The 14,356-nt window shown below is 38.8% G+C and overlaps 1 protein-coding gene across 1 annotated transcript in view; it reads right to left on the reverse strand.

The window, feature by feature from the left end:
* The window catches only part of PARD3B (par-3 family cell polarity regulator beta), a 1,279,582-nt gene that overhangs the window by 539,637 nt on the left and 725,589 nt on the right, over positions 1-14,356 (reverse strand). Inside the window, exon 11 of the mRNA XM_049772907.1 lies at positions 917-1,102. Coding sequence (XP_049628864.1) covers positions 917-1,102 — 186 coding nt within the window. The remainder of the gene's footprint in view (positions 1-916; positions 1,103-14,356) is intronic.

Raw genomic sequence — 14,356 nt, forward strand, 5'->3', positions numbered from 1 at the left:
TATTCTGAATATACAGATGGGGAGATACAAGTACTGTAGCACAAATTCTTTGATTGCGTCCAGAACCACTGAAGTGGAGATGAACCCAGGTACACTAGTTAAGAGAGACACAATCTTTTTTTGGGCTGAGGGTTCCCATAGCAGTACTCAGGAGACGTCGAAGGCCCCATCAACTACTCTTGGCCAAAATAGGTCCAGTGATTCCAAACCAGGGTCTAACGATACAATACTGGAGGCTCCCAGAGATTCTTGGGTGATGGTCCAGGGCATTATGTATTGCAGGGAATCGGACCCAAGTTGGGCACATGCTAGACATGTGCCCTAACCACTGTACATTTCTTTTCAGCCTCTAGTTACACTATCATAACAGCTATGGTCATATAGACCTCCCCAAAGTGAAATAGAAGAATCTGATTTTTCCCCTTTATTTCCTAAAATTTATGTGACTACGTGTTCAGAGACAAATATCCATTTCTTGCTCTCTCTCTGGTTATTTTCAAGGTATAAAATGTGTGACAAATGGCCCTTAATTTATGCTTCCATCTATACCTGGCTCCCAGCAACCCTAGATTCTTTCCAGCATAATTTTCTCTCTCTTTCTCTTTTTGTTTTCTTTGTGTTGACTTGCTTTTAGGTTTGTTTTTTCAATTATATATGTTTAGGCTTCAACACTGTCAGGTTACAAATTCAGAGTCCTCGAATAAAGGCTGCAAGAAAATATCAGTCACAGTGACTGCTGAAGAGCTCTGTGGAGAGCAAAGTAATCAGATAGAGAAGGAAAGAGAGGCACCCATCGTGATGGGTGCTCCCATCTAGCCCCTGCCAGTGACCTCCAGCCTTCACAAGCTCCCCATCAGTACCCAGGAACAACTCCCTGCACTCTGAACATGGACATGCAAACACTTCCTGAGCCTACCTTATAGGCAGCACCTCCATGGATGATGGATTTGATGAAAATTCCAAAGTCAGTTCCAGTTTCTCGAGACTTGTTTCCTTTCAAGCTCACTCCAAGTCCAGCGGAGCCTGAATCATTCAAAGGAATCTCCAAGGTGAGTTGCTCAATTGTTTCCAGGGAGTGAGCACAGCAGGGCGGCTCGCCTTTCTGGTGGGACAACAGCAGACGAAAAGAAGAAAGAGAAGAAACATGAAAAAAAGAACATAAAACACAGATACAACTGACCAAACCAGGTAATCAGACCAACTGCCAAGACCCTGTTCTCCAGTGGCACAGGCTGAAAGGATGATCTGTCCTTGCCATGTGCACCTTGGATTAATGAAGCAGAAGTTGGGAGATAGATAAGGGAGAAAACTTAGGGCAACAAAATTTGGTGCCAGTCAACTGAGAGTACAGTTCAAGAGGTAAGAGTCTTACCGTTCAAAACATGCCATAAAAGAGATATGGGGGAACAGAACTGGGCTCAATTCCCTATATCAAATGTTCACCTGAACAACTCGTGGTATAGGCCTGGAGAACAACCCCCTCCCCCACAGCTGGTGGAGTGACTCAGTAGCTTGGTTTTCCAGGCACTGCAGGAACCAAGGAGCATTGCCTCTGGGGGCTTTGGCTTTGTACTAGGACACCTGTTGGCAGAGAACTTCTGGGGAGGGGGAGCATCTGGGTGTCTTGCTCATCAGTTTGGGATACTCCTTCAATAAAATAAAAATAAATATGCCCCTGGGTATTTTAGTTATTCAACAGAATGTCCTAAACCATTGAAAAGACTGATCTAAGATTTAGACTATCTTAGTCACAGGAAAAAACTTTCAAGAAAATGTTGCCTTTGTCCTTGTACTTTAGGATGAAAAGATGAAGCTTATTTAATGTAGGTAGGTGAGAACAAAGGAGAAATATTTATTTGGTTAAAATATTTGCTTTACATTGTACAGATTTAATGCAATTCCTCTGAAGATACCCATGACATTCTTCAAAGAAGTAGATCAAATACTTCTGAAATTCATCTGGAACAATAAACAACCTCGAATAGCTAAAGCACTCCTTGGGAAAAGGAATATGGGAGGCATTACTTTCCCCAATTTTAAGCTGTATTACAAAGCAATAGTTATAAAAACAGCATGGTATTGGAATAAAGACAGACCCTCAGATCAGTGGAATAGGCTTGAGTACTCAGAGAAGGTTCCTCAGACATATAACCACCTAGTTTTTGATAAAGGAGCAAGAAATCCTAAATGGAGCAAGGAAAGCCTATTCAACAAGTGGTTAGCCACTTGCAAAAAAGTGAACTCAGACCCCCAGCTAACACCATGTACAAAGGTAAAATCCAAATGGATTAAAGACCTTGATATCAGAACTGAAACTATAAGGTATATAGAACAATATGTAGGTGAAACACTCCAGGACATTGAGACTAAAGGCATCTTTAAGGAGGAGACAGCACTTTCCAAGCAAGTGGAAGCAGAGATAAACAGATGGGACTATATTAAGCTGAGAAGCTTCTGCATCTCAAAGGAAATAGTGCCCAGAATACAAAGGCCACCCACTGAGTGGGAGAAATTATTCACCCAATACTCATCAGATAAAGGGCTAATATCCAAAATTTACAAGGTACTGACAGAACTATACAAGAAAAAAACAACTAACCCCATCAAAAAATGGGGAGAAGAAATGAACAGACACTTTGAAAAAGAAGAAAGGCAAATGGCCAAAAGGCACATGAAAAGATGCTCAACATCACTAATCGTCAGGGAGATGCAAATCAAAACTACTATGAGGTACCACCTCACGCCACTGAGATTGGCACACATCACAAAAAAGGAAAACAAGCAGTGCTGGTGGGGATGTGGAGAGAAAGGAACTCTTTCACTGCTGGTGGGAATGCCGTCTAGTACAATCTTTATGGAAAGCGATATGGAGATTCCTTCACAAACTGGAAATTGAGCTTCCATACGATCCAGCTACACCACTCCTAGGAATATACCCGAGGAACACAAAAATACAGTACAAAAATCCCTTCCTTACTCCTATATTCATTGCAGCACTATTTACAATAGCCAGACTCTGGAAACAACCAAGATACCCTTCAACAGATGAGTGGCTAAAGAAACTGTGGTACATATACACAATGGAATACTATGCAGCCATCAGGAGAGATGAAGTCATGAAATTTTCCTATACATGGATGTACATGGAATCTATTATGCTGAGTGAAGTAAGTCAGAGGGAGAGAGAAAGACACAGAATGGTTTCACTTATCTATGGGCTTTAAGAAAAATGAAAGACATTTTTAACAGTATCTCAGAGACAAGAGAGATGAGGGCTGGTAGGGGCAGCTCATGACATGAAGCTCATCACATAGAGTGATGAGTGCAGTTGGAGAGATGACTACACTGAAAACTATCATAACAATGTGAAAAAAATACTTGCTTTAAAATATGACATTATCACAAAAGCATTATTGATCAAGATAGCCAAAGAGATAGAGAACTGAAAACAAAGTTATTTTTTTAGTAAACAAATTGTGATTTATAATGGTTGTCACTGAATTTTGCTTTATCAAAACATGTGCCTTAAGCTTACATGTGGGGATAATGTAACTCACTGGTAATACTTTCTTGGGTACCTAAACAAGAATGACAATGCACAGAAAATATCTATGTGTTCTTTGACAAATGAAACTTAGAGATGTTACAAAAGAATATACTGAGTAGAGTGGCAAAAAGCACATAGAAGGCTCAGGTCTCTAAGGAAATGAATGTGGTTAATCAGTTTTGGTCCCTAGTGTTTTCATGAATTGAGAAGTGGGGGGGGGGGGAAACTCACTGCTGTCCACCTGATAATCTCTGGAGGTGCCTTTTCCACATTTCTTTCAAGCCTGTAAAAATGTGAAACTTGCCACAGTGGTAATGTGAAAAATCTGAAATGAGACAGTCCTGGGAACTGCCCACTCACTTAAGGTCAGTAAGTAGTTCCTTTCTCTTTATAATTATGACAACACACTCTCCTCTTAAGGTCACTTGGAGGGGCTCTTCTGTAAAATTATGTATTTAAAAAAGTTATTGTGAATGTCTCAATGTCAGTCATAAAATAACAACTATAAAATCAGAAGTAGCAAAGAGCCCCTAATTAAAACTGGATTAAGAGGTTTGATCATAACCAGATCCACTTCTATTGCATTCTGAATGCCTTCCAACATAGAGACAATACATGTCTAACTTCAAATTTTTTTTGTTAATTTTATCAGGAAAAAAGTAAGTTGATAAAATGTTATTTCAAAGAAATAAAACTTTATTGCTTTATCTATGAAATTTATTCAGGTTAGCTCTTTTAACAAAATCATTGTCTATACTACAAATCCCATGATCTAATTTAAACTAGCAGTCTCTTGCTAATTGCAATGCAAGTTTAATGCCAAATATAAATTATTAGTCTTCATCTTTGTCTTTGAAAATATCCAATTTAGATTCCATAACATTTTATAATTATTTATAATTTCAGATCTCTCTGATATTTGGTTAATTTCAATGAAATAAAGCTCAATGGAATTAAACTATAAATAAAGGAACAGCTGTTCTTACTAGAAGTTTGTTAATTTTTGAGTAAAACTAGAAAGATTTTTTTGGTTGTATTTTTCCCCCTCTATCAGAGATAAGGTAACTTAAAACAAGTTTTAGTTGAGTATTAATTTGAAAACTCTCTATTCTATATTAAAAACCTTGCCCTTGCAGCAATTATGCTTAATACTTAACAAGATTGATAACCACAATTGTATACAAATATATTTTATTATTTAAGTAACAAAGAAGATGTCAGTATTATGGTTATCTTTTTTACCTAATATCTAAAAGTGAAATACACAACAACATAATTACTATTAGATTCTAATAATAATTGAATGGTTCTATTCTAAATGATTCAGCCATACAGGTGCCTTTTGGGGTCTATTATCATGCCCATTTTCTAAATAAGGAAGCTGAGGTGTGCAGAAACTAGGGTCATGTGTAGATATGATAGACCTGTGAATGTTGGAGCTTTGGCGAGATCAGGGTCTTGAATACTTTTGTGTTCTTTCCCAGTATCAGACTGTTGAGGATGCATTGGCTTCTGAGACATTGTGATGTGATCTAGACACAGGAAATTCTTTGAAAAGTTCCTACAGTGACACTGTAAGTAAGACACTGTACAATTTCACAACTCTCCAAAATAGTTAATTTTTATATCTTTCTCATGCTATCTCAGGCTCAAGACATAATTAGTGGTCTATAATAATAGCAGACTTCCCAATGGTGAAGGAAGACATTACAGTAGTTAACACAACCATTTCCTCTATTAGAAATAAATGTTCCTTTACATAATGTAAAAAAAATCAATATGCCAAAGCATCTATCTTGCCAATAACCTTGGTTCAACTGACAACTATGAAAACTAAAGTTAAATTCTGTTGGAGAATATTTTGTAATAAGTTATAAAGAGGCAGACAGTACTCCCCAGAGCCCCAGATGGGACTCTGTGACAGTTCCCAGATGGGACTTTGGGTCCCAGATGAGACCAGATGGGACTCAGTGACAGGATGGGTTCAAAGGCAGTGTCACATCCTGCCATGGTCCCTTTCCTAGCTTCCAATCTTTTAGTTAAGGGATTATTCTGCACTGGGTTTATTTATTCCTTTGTTTTCTATTCACAGATAACTAGGAGGGAGAAGAAAAATTAAATAAAATGCTCATTTTCTCTATCTACATTTCTGCAGAGACACCAATTGACCACTCCTGATACTTCAGTATTTGGACTGATATCATCAGGATTTTTAGAGGTGTCTGGGCACTCTCCCCCCACCCTTTAAGACTTCCTTAACCTTCTTAAATTTCCAGAAGCGCTGGCAGCCAGAACCATGCCCACAAATATAGTCACCATGACTGCACATGCCAGCTCCATTACTCACTGTTTTTAAAAGATATATAAACCGGGGCCCGGAAGGTGGCGCTAGAGGTAAGGTGTCTGCATTGCAAGCGCTAGCGTAGGATGGACCGCGATTCGATCCCCCGGCGTTCCATATGGTGCCCCCAAGCCAGGGGCGATTTCTGAGTGCATAGCCAGGAGTAACCCCTGAGTGTCAAACGGGTGTGGCCCAAAAACCAAAAAAAAAAAAAAAAAAAAAAAGATATATAAGCCAAGCTGTGAAAAATCATGGGTACACCGGCCACACAGCTGAAAGATGGTCATTTCAGTAGGAGGGGATTGGCCAAACCCCAATTCTGTCCAATTCATGCCTACTGCATCCAACATCTAGAACTGCCCTTTGCCTATGGCCCTGCTTCAACATTCATCATTGGCATTCTGCAGAGACACCAGACGCCATGTATATTAGTATTAGGGCTGACATCACCAGGGCTTTTATGAAGTTAGTGTGGCTACTTTTCCCTGCCCTAGGTCTTCTCGTACTTGTTGTAGATCTGGCAGCCAAATGCACACCCACAAAGATTGCAGTATTAGTAACAGTGCTTTGAATTCCTGGACTGTATGGCCACATTTTCAGCCATGCAACAGCTTCATTTTTGATGAGTACTGTCATCCCCACAGGAACACACCAATTTAGAAACTACTGTGTAGTTAAAGTCACTTAATATTCAAAAACAAATGAAATAACATAATGATTAACTAACAACAAGATCTTACTAAAACTTCTCATAATGACTTAATGACCTCATTGAAGATACAATAATCTTCACACAAACACAAAATGCAAGGCTGGCATAATAATGGGAAAATATTTTGAATTTATTTAAATATTTTCATTATTTCTCATTGTTTTCCACAGGCCATGTGTCTGTCTAGATCCCAAATTTTAAAGGCAGCTCTAGTATAGATGTTCAGATGTTTCTACAGTACAAATTCAGGCTGAATACCTTATACCTGCTCATTCAGCAAGGCACTCTACAGACTCTCCACAGACTTCAGGACCATGAAGTTCTTTTATAGGAAAGTGGAAAACAGGGACTCCATATTCAGCAGAAACCCTGAGTTATCACCCTTTTACTGCCAGAAGAAACTCCCTCCTAGATGAAATCCTCAAAATAAACTCAGATATGGTTGACTATCCCCAGAACCGACAGTTGTAAAATGCAATTAAGGTTAAGGGGCCTTCAGATGGCTGACACATTTCTAAGAAGCAGGAAAAAATGGCAGGTAAAGGCACTGTGTTAACTGGGTCTAGCTCCTGATTGGCCACTGAGTTAGAAAAAACAACTCAGGGACTCTGCATACCTAGGTATGTCTTTGGTTACCTGGCTGTCTTCCAGAGGCAGACATGGGATCTTATTAGGATGAAAAGGGAAGGAAGATCAATAAATATAGAATTTATTAGTTCTTTGCATTGTGCTACCCTCTTCAAGAATCTAGATTTGGAAATGCAGCTTATTCTGAGTTTATGAAGTTAGTTATGTTTATTTATATACTACTTTTGTATTGTTTCATTTAGTATGAGTCATAGATTTATAAAGTAGAACTGACACAAAAATTTAATCACTTGAGGGACGGAATGGTGGTGCAAGCGTTAGGGAATTTGCCTTGCATGCGCTAACCTAGGATGGACTGAGGTTTGATCGCCCAGCATCTTATATGGTCCCCCAAGCCAGGAGTAATCCCTGAGCTTCACCAGGTGTGGCCCCCCCAAAATTTACATTAAAATTTTTAATTACTTGAAAATGATGTAACATTATGCATGAATGTTTACTTGTACCATATATTTTAGTTCTCTGATATAGTCATTCTTTTTGTACGTATCTTTCTTAACTACCTTTTATCTGTAATCCCACCCTACATCTTTTATCTACCTAACAAAAAAGCGTGGCTATTACTAGTACTAAATTTATTGGGACATTAATTTTTGTATGAGATGACTATTTTTTTCTTTAAAAATGTTGTGTTTCGGGCCAGAGAGATAGCATGGAGGGTAAGGCATTTGCCTTTCATGCAGAAAGTCATCGGTTCGAATCCCGGCATCCCATATGGTCCCCCGAGCCTGCCAGGAGCAATTTCTGATCATAAAGCCAGGAGTAACCCCTGAGCGCTGCCGGGTGTGACCCAAAAACCAAAAAAAAAAATGTTGTGTTTCAAACATTTCCCAATTATTACAAAAATGTTTTCAAAAGTATTTATGACAGTGTAAGGATAATATGCCATACTATTGAATTAAGAGAAGCACAGTAATAAGAGATTTAAACACATTTCTATACAGCACACATATTTATACCCATGAATATACATGTATTTTTTTAATTTCTGTTTTTTTTTCTTTTATTTTATTTTAATTATGACAACAAAGGTGCAAAGAAAGAGGACAGGGTAAAGTTACAGTGGAAGCCCAATCACCCATAAACAGAATTCTCGGTAGTCCCATCGATGATATCCCAGCCTTGAACTTTCAGCCAAAGAACATTAAGAAAAACAAAACTGAACCCATGTACAATACAATTACTTTGTACCTCAAATCCCCAGTTGTAGTACATACTATTTCTTAGCAGCACACCATATAATCTAAAGACATTAGACTTATTTAACTCCTTAAACATTGAGGGCAAAGTACATTTATCTAGTTCCATGCACATGCTTACTAGTTTAAGTTCACCTCAAAAGTTTTAGTGGGTTGTTTTTCTTAAGAATTGGAGTCAAAAAAAAAAAAAAAGAATTGGAGTCAAGGGAACATAGTAAAAAACGGTATTAAAGTGGCATTTGTTTGCATAAGCCCACCAAAACATAAGGGACATGGAAAGAAAAATTATGGTCTTAAATACAAGGAGACCCTACCCCCTGAAATTTCCTAGCACAGGACTGACTCTAGGCTCCAGGCAAACTAGTTTGTCCAATTCAAGTCATCGTCTGTAGTGGCAATACACCTCCATTCCTCACATAGTCTCTGTTATTGGTATCATGCTTCTGTATTAAAGATCCTGGAGTCTGCATATCCCATATTGCAGTCAGGATGGTGCAGAGCATCCTCTCGTTTCACCTCACACTTAAGGGGCAATAGAGAGAACCATGTCCTGTAGAGCAGGTCATTGTTGTTGTCAAGTCTTCTCAGTGTAAACGGAAGTCTCTTTTTAGGAGGTCGATCTCAGACCCTTGGTAGTGTCTTTCCTGGTAGAGGACTGCTTCCAGCTGTTGCTATATAAGACCTTGGATGTTTCGTAGATAGCTTGCCTAGTTCTGGCGTGAATGGAGGATGCCCATTCTTCTGAGGCCTGTGCCAGGTCATTATATCAATGTTCAGGGTGTAAGGTACATTGTACTGAGATTTATTAGATAAGAACTTATCTGTATATATAGTGTTTTCCCATTTTAATGTGTCTATGCAAACAAGGATCAATGCCATGAAGCGTTATTGGTGCATCTGGAGGCAATAGGAACAAGACCAGCAATTTCCATGACATAGTTCAATCATAGGCATCAAACTGAGGGACAGTTCCACCAACAATCCTTACTGAACAGCTTACAAAGAAAAGACAAGATGAAAAGTGGATAGAAACATCATGGTAGAAGAATATATAGAGAGTTACAGCAGTTAAAGAAAATACCCATAAAATATTCAAAAGATATATGTGTTCAATTTGTGTCCTTCTAAATAGTTCTGGGATTTGTTAGATCTACTGTACGTCTTTGGTCAGAGATTAGAACTGTGTGTTACTGAAGTTAAGAAGGGTAAATCTGGGGTACTGATGGTTGGGAGGAGCATAGCGCCCCCGCGCGGTTTGCAAAATGTAGACTGGTATGAAATTGCCAGTGACAGCCTGAGTATAGCTAAGCAGCTATCTGCCACCCCCCAGATCAAACTCCACCCCCTAAGCCAACCTCTGGAGCCGGCCTGGGAGTGGGGAAAACCCAGAGTGCCCCATCAGCTCCTCCCAGGAACCCACCTGGAGATCCGGAGGAAAGGGGGAGAGGGGGGTCGGGTGACCCAGGTCCGGGCCCCCCTACCCTAGGCCGGGCCAAGAGGCCCCTGGCACGTACGGAGGTCTGCCAGGAGCCAGCCTGCGCCAGCTGAAAATCCTGCTCCAGGAAGGGAGAAAGGCCCTCCCAGGCCCGAATGACAGGATTTCAAGCCCCACCCTAGGCCAATGTCTGGAGCTGGCCTGGGAGTGGGGAAAACCCAGGGTGCCCCATCAGGTCATCCCAAGAACCCACCTAGAGATCCGGAGGAAAGGGGGAGAGGGGGTTTGGGTGACCCAGGTCCGGGCCCCCCTAACCTAGGCCAGGCCAAGAGGCCCCTGGCACGTACGGAGGTCTGCCAGGAGCCAGCCCGCCACATGTATTTAATATAACATATGAAATATGTCACATATTTTGTCACTATAAATAAAATGCAAATTTCTCAATACCTCATAAAAGCACCTGTATATACTTTAAAAATTATTGGTGTCCAGATGTGTATGTGTGTGCATTCTTCTGCAATACACTATGGCTTCTCAGAGTTATCATTGATTTCTATATTGCTAAATCCAATGGCCAATTCCAAGGTTTCATCTTTCTAGAGATTCATGCATCAGATAAAGCCTCACATCTGAAATATTTTTTCTTAGTCCCAGAACATCACTCATACATAACTTACTTTCTACTTGAACAATTTGTCTTTCCATTGCTTTTGCTGGTTCTTTTCTGTCTGAGCTATTCTTAAAGCCCTAATACCCTACCATCTGACCTTTATTCCTCTTCTCCCCCATTCTCATTTTGAAATTCATTGAATTCATGAGTGTTGATATAATTTACAAACATGAGTTACAAATACAAATAGTTACCTCTAGCCTCTAATTCTCTCATTTGTATAACTACTTGTCTAGTGAGAAACACTACTCATATTTCTACTTGAAATGACCCCAGCCAAGTAGTTTATCATCTAAATCAATGAATCCTGAACAAGTCAATGGCAATGATAATCTTCCAGACAATTCAACAGGAGACCTCAAAATCACTGTTAGCCTTGAGTCCCTTCCTATTCTCCAGAATGGTGCTGCCTTTTAAACCTCTACATCTATTTCTCATTCTCTTCAGGCTTTTTATTAGCACAGCAGTGAGAATGATCCTAGTAAAGTAAATATTTAAAATATTCTCACGACTTTCCATCTCTGGCAGAGGAAAAAGTGAAAGTTGTTAGAAACCTGGAAAACTTTTTGAAAAGTGGGCACTACATCTAGATTCCCCTCATGTCTGCAATGTTGGCCTTTGTTTTTTCAATACAACTTGCAGATCTGGCCTCAAGAACCTTTGGGCCCCCTTTTTCTTCTCCTCTGAATGATTCCCCATTTCATGCCTGTGGATTTCCTTCTCCTACTTCCTTCAATTTTCTACTCAAATGCAATGATGCCATTTTATCAAATTAGTCTTCCCTGGCCATTTAGTTTCAAACTGCTTTATGATTCTTCCAACCCCATCCTATTCATGTTTCCTCTCTTGTTTTTCTCCATAATATTTACCAGATATTATAAACATATGCTTATTTTGTAAAATAGCTTCAGTGCAGTGACTTTTATATTCCTGTTTTATTTTCCACCAAATTTTGTTATTATATGTTTAAACGTATGTATGTATTTAAGTATCTGTGAATGTATATTTGTAATTTTGTATGCACATAAGCAATTAAAGGAATTATTGGTGCCATATTTGATTCCTACTTTTCCATGTTTTATTCATTTAAATGTTTATGAAAATTAATTTTTATATAAACTATCAAAAAGAATGAAGGAAGTATAAAAGTTATCTGAATCAATTTTTTGGTTTTTGGGCCTCACCCAGCGATGCTCAGGGGTTACTCCTGACTCTGTGCTCAGTCGCTCCTGGCAGGCATGGGGGATCATGGGATCCCAGGATTTGAACCACCATTGGTCCTGAGTCGGCTGCTTGCAGAGCAAACGCTCTACCGCTGTGCTATCTCTCTGCCCCCCAATTTTGATGTTTACAATATAATCCCTACTTTAGGAAACATAATAACTCACTCAACTTCAATATTAAATCCTCAAGAAAATCACAAAAATATATCATAGGTGCTATTTGTGATGGACATTACCCTGTTTATGCTTTTCAATTGCTTCATGTACCTCAAATAGAAAGTCAAATCAATAATGTAAACAGAAACATTTCTAGTCTATTTCAACAAGTCTTGGAAGCATTGAAACCCAAAGAAATATTATCTACCTACCTCTCAGTCTATATGCCCATGAATATAAAAGTACATACATATACATCTTTATAAACAAGTTTCTTGTTATAATATCTACCTAGAGTACAATTAGCATTTTACACAGTTTTATCATTGAAAAATGTTAGTCACAATGCACTGATTTCAGAATCCAACAACAGGATTTTTGCCCTGGAAAATATTATCCTAGTTCAATGCCTTGCATTATACAATGTTTCCCAGAGTATTACCAAGTGTTATCTATGAGTAAGAGGCCAAGGGTAGCCTTTAAGTGTGGCCTCAAAACATAAAGCCAAAATAGGAGAGAGAGAGAGAGAGAGAGAGAGAGAGAGAGAGAGAGAGAGAGCGAACGAGAGAGAAAAAGAGTGAGAGACCCAATTTGGAAAATACTGCTATATAAATTTATAGTTTTTTATTATATCAGAAAATATAAAGGCCAGAAACATAACTTAATGGTTTGAGTTCCTCTTTTGCATGCAGGAGGCCTACATTAACTCTTGGGTACTTGGTGTCCAGAGCACTACTGGGAGCAAACAAATTCAGTACAGAGCTAGAGTAGAGTGAATTGTGGCCCCCCAAATAATGAATAATAAAATAAATCAAAGACAACAAAATGCAAAAACAAGTAATATGCTAACTGCCATATATTTTAAATTTTACAGTTTATTTTATTTTTTGTTTTGGGACCACACCCGGTGACGCTCAGGGGTTACTCCTGGCTATCCGCTCAGAAATGGCTCCTGGCTTGGGGGACCATATGGGGTGCCAGGGATCCAAACCGAGGTCCATTCTGGGTCAGCCGCTTGCGAGGCAAACGCTTTACTGCTGTGCTATTGCTCTGGCCCTTACAGTTCATTTTATTGCTTTATCCCATCTATTCTTAGCTTTACTAACCCTTATTCTCTTTCACATAAACTCTAAGTTCTTAGAGCTGTTAAATCTATTATGATCTAAACGCTATATTTGCCTTCTCACTCTCACTTGCTTCTTTGTACTTCATTCTCTCATGTTGTTCTCTCTAATACTATTTCTATTCACACACGTGGTAAAAAAATCCCCATAGTCAGAATTCTCAAAGGAAGCTGTTTCTTTCTGACCTGTGCCCAAGTGTTAAATTTTCCAAACCAGCCATTAAAAGTTTTTTTTTTTTTACCTTAAAAGCATTTACTATGTACTAGACATTTTGATGTAAAATGGTCATTCCATACAGATCATAGTTGGTTACACAAAATTACTGAGTAATCTGGGAGGAGTTTTCTGCTTCATTTATAGAATTATCTGGAGAGGAAGAGATCAACTGTTAAGAATAGCAAAGAGAAAACAAAAATCTCCATAGATTGACCTTGCCAGACATGAACACACACTATTTTTTATAATACCAACATCAACACAAATTACTTGGTTTGAGAACATAAAAGAGAGGTAGAAAGATGTATGACTAGGAAAGGTTCCATATGATTAACTTAAGAGTGTTCCAAATGGAGCCATAACCCTTTTTGTTTTGCAAAGCCAGGCTTGATTCAGGCACACAAGTGGTAATAACCTAGTCATTGAAAGCCCCCGAGAATTCACTCGTCCAGTCCTCGGTGCCAATGTTGAATTTCCCAGAAGCCCAGGTCAGACCTGAAAGCATGCATGCTGAACCTTTCATGGCCTTCATTTCATTAAATGCTGTGTTCTTGGCTAAGCATGAGCGAGCATTGAATGTCTCTGCCTCACCTCCCAAATGTGTAATTAGTCTGTGTTGCGAGCAGCTTACTTTATGCAAGAGTTATGTTTCACATGCAATCATTTTGTCAATGAGAAAACCTCAAACAAAAGGGAGTTAGAAAGAAGTAAATAATTTTTGAGCATTGAGTGCAAAAGCCGTACTTGGCAATTATGTCGGGATATTTTAAAAATAATTTAACCACTGTTCCCCTTTTGCCTAAGTCAATCTAAAGAACTAAAGATGTAGTATTTATTTTTCACAGCTAAGTAAAATTTTACAATGAAAGAAAACACCTGCAAGATACTTCATTTCCTGTAAATTTTTAATCTTTGGGAAAAAACCGGCTGTGGAGTTATTATAAGCATGTAAAGTTTTTGGTCAATTTGAATATATAAAATTCTGAATGTGACTGTCAACTCAAGAGTGGATCAGAAGCTCATTTTAACAGCTGGAAGCATTTTATTTTAAATAGTACTTTACAGAGAATAAAGAAGACTAGAGATGA

The sequence above is a fragment of the Suncus etruscus genome, chromosome 5, assembly GCF_024139225.1.
Source record: "Suncus etruscus isolate mSunEtr1 chromosome 5, mSunEtr1.pri.cur, whole genome shotgun sequence".
In the NCBI taxonomy this organism is placed as follows: domain Eukaryota; kingdom Metazoa; phylum Chordata; class Mammalia; order Eulipotyphla; family Soricidae; genus Suncus; species Suncus etruscus.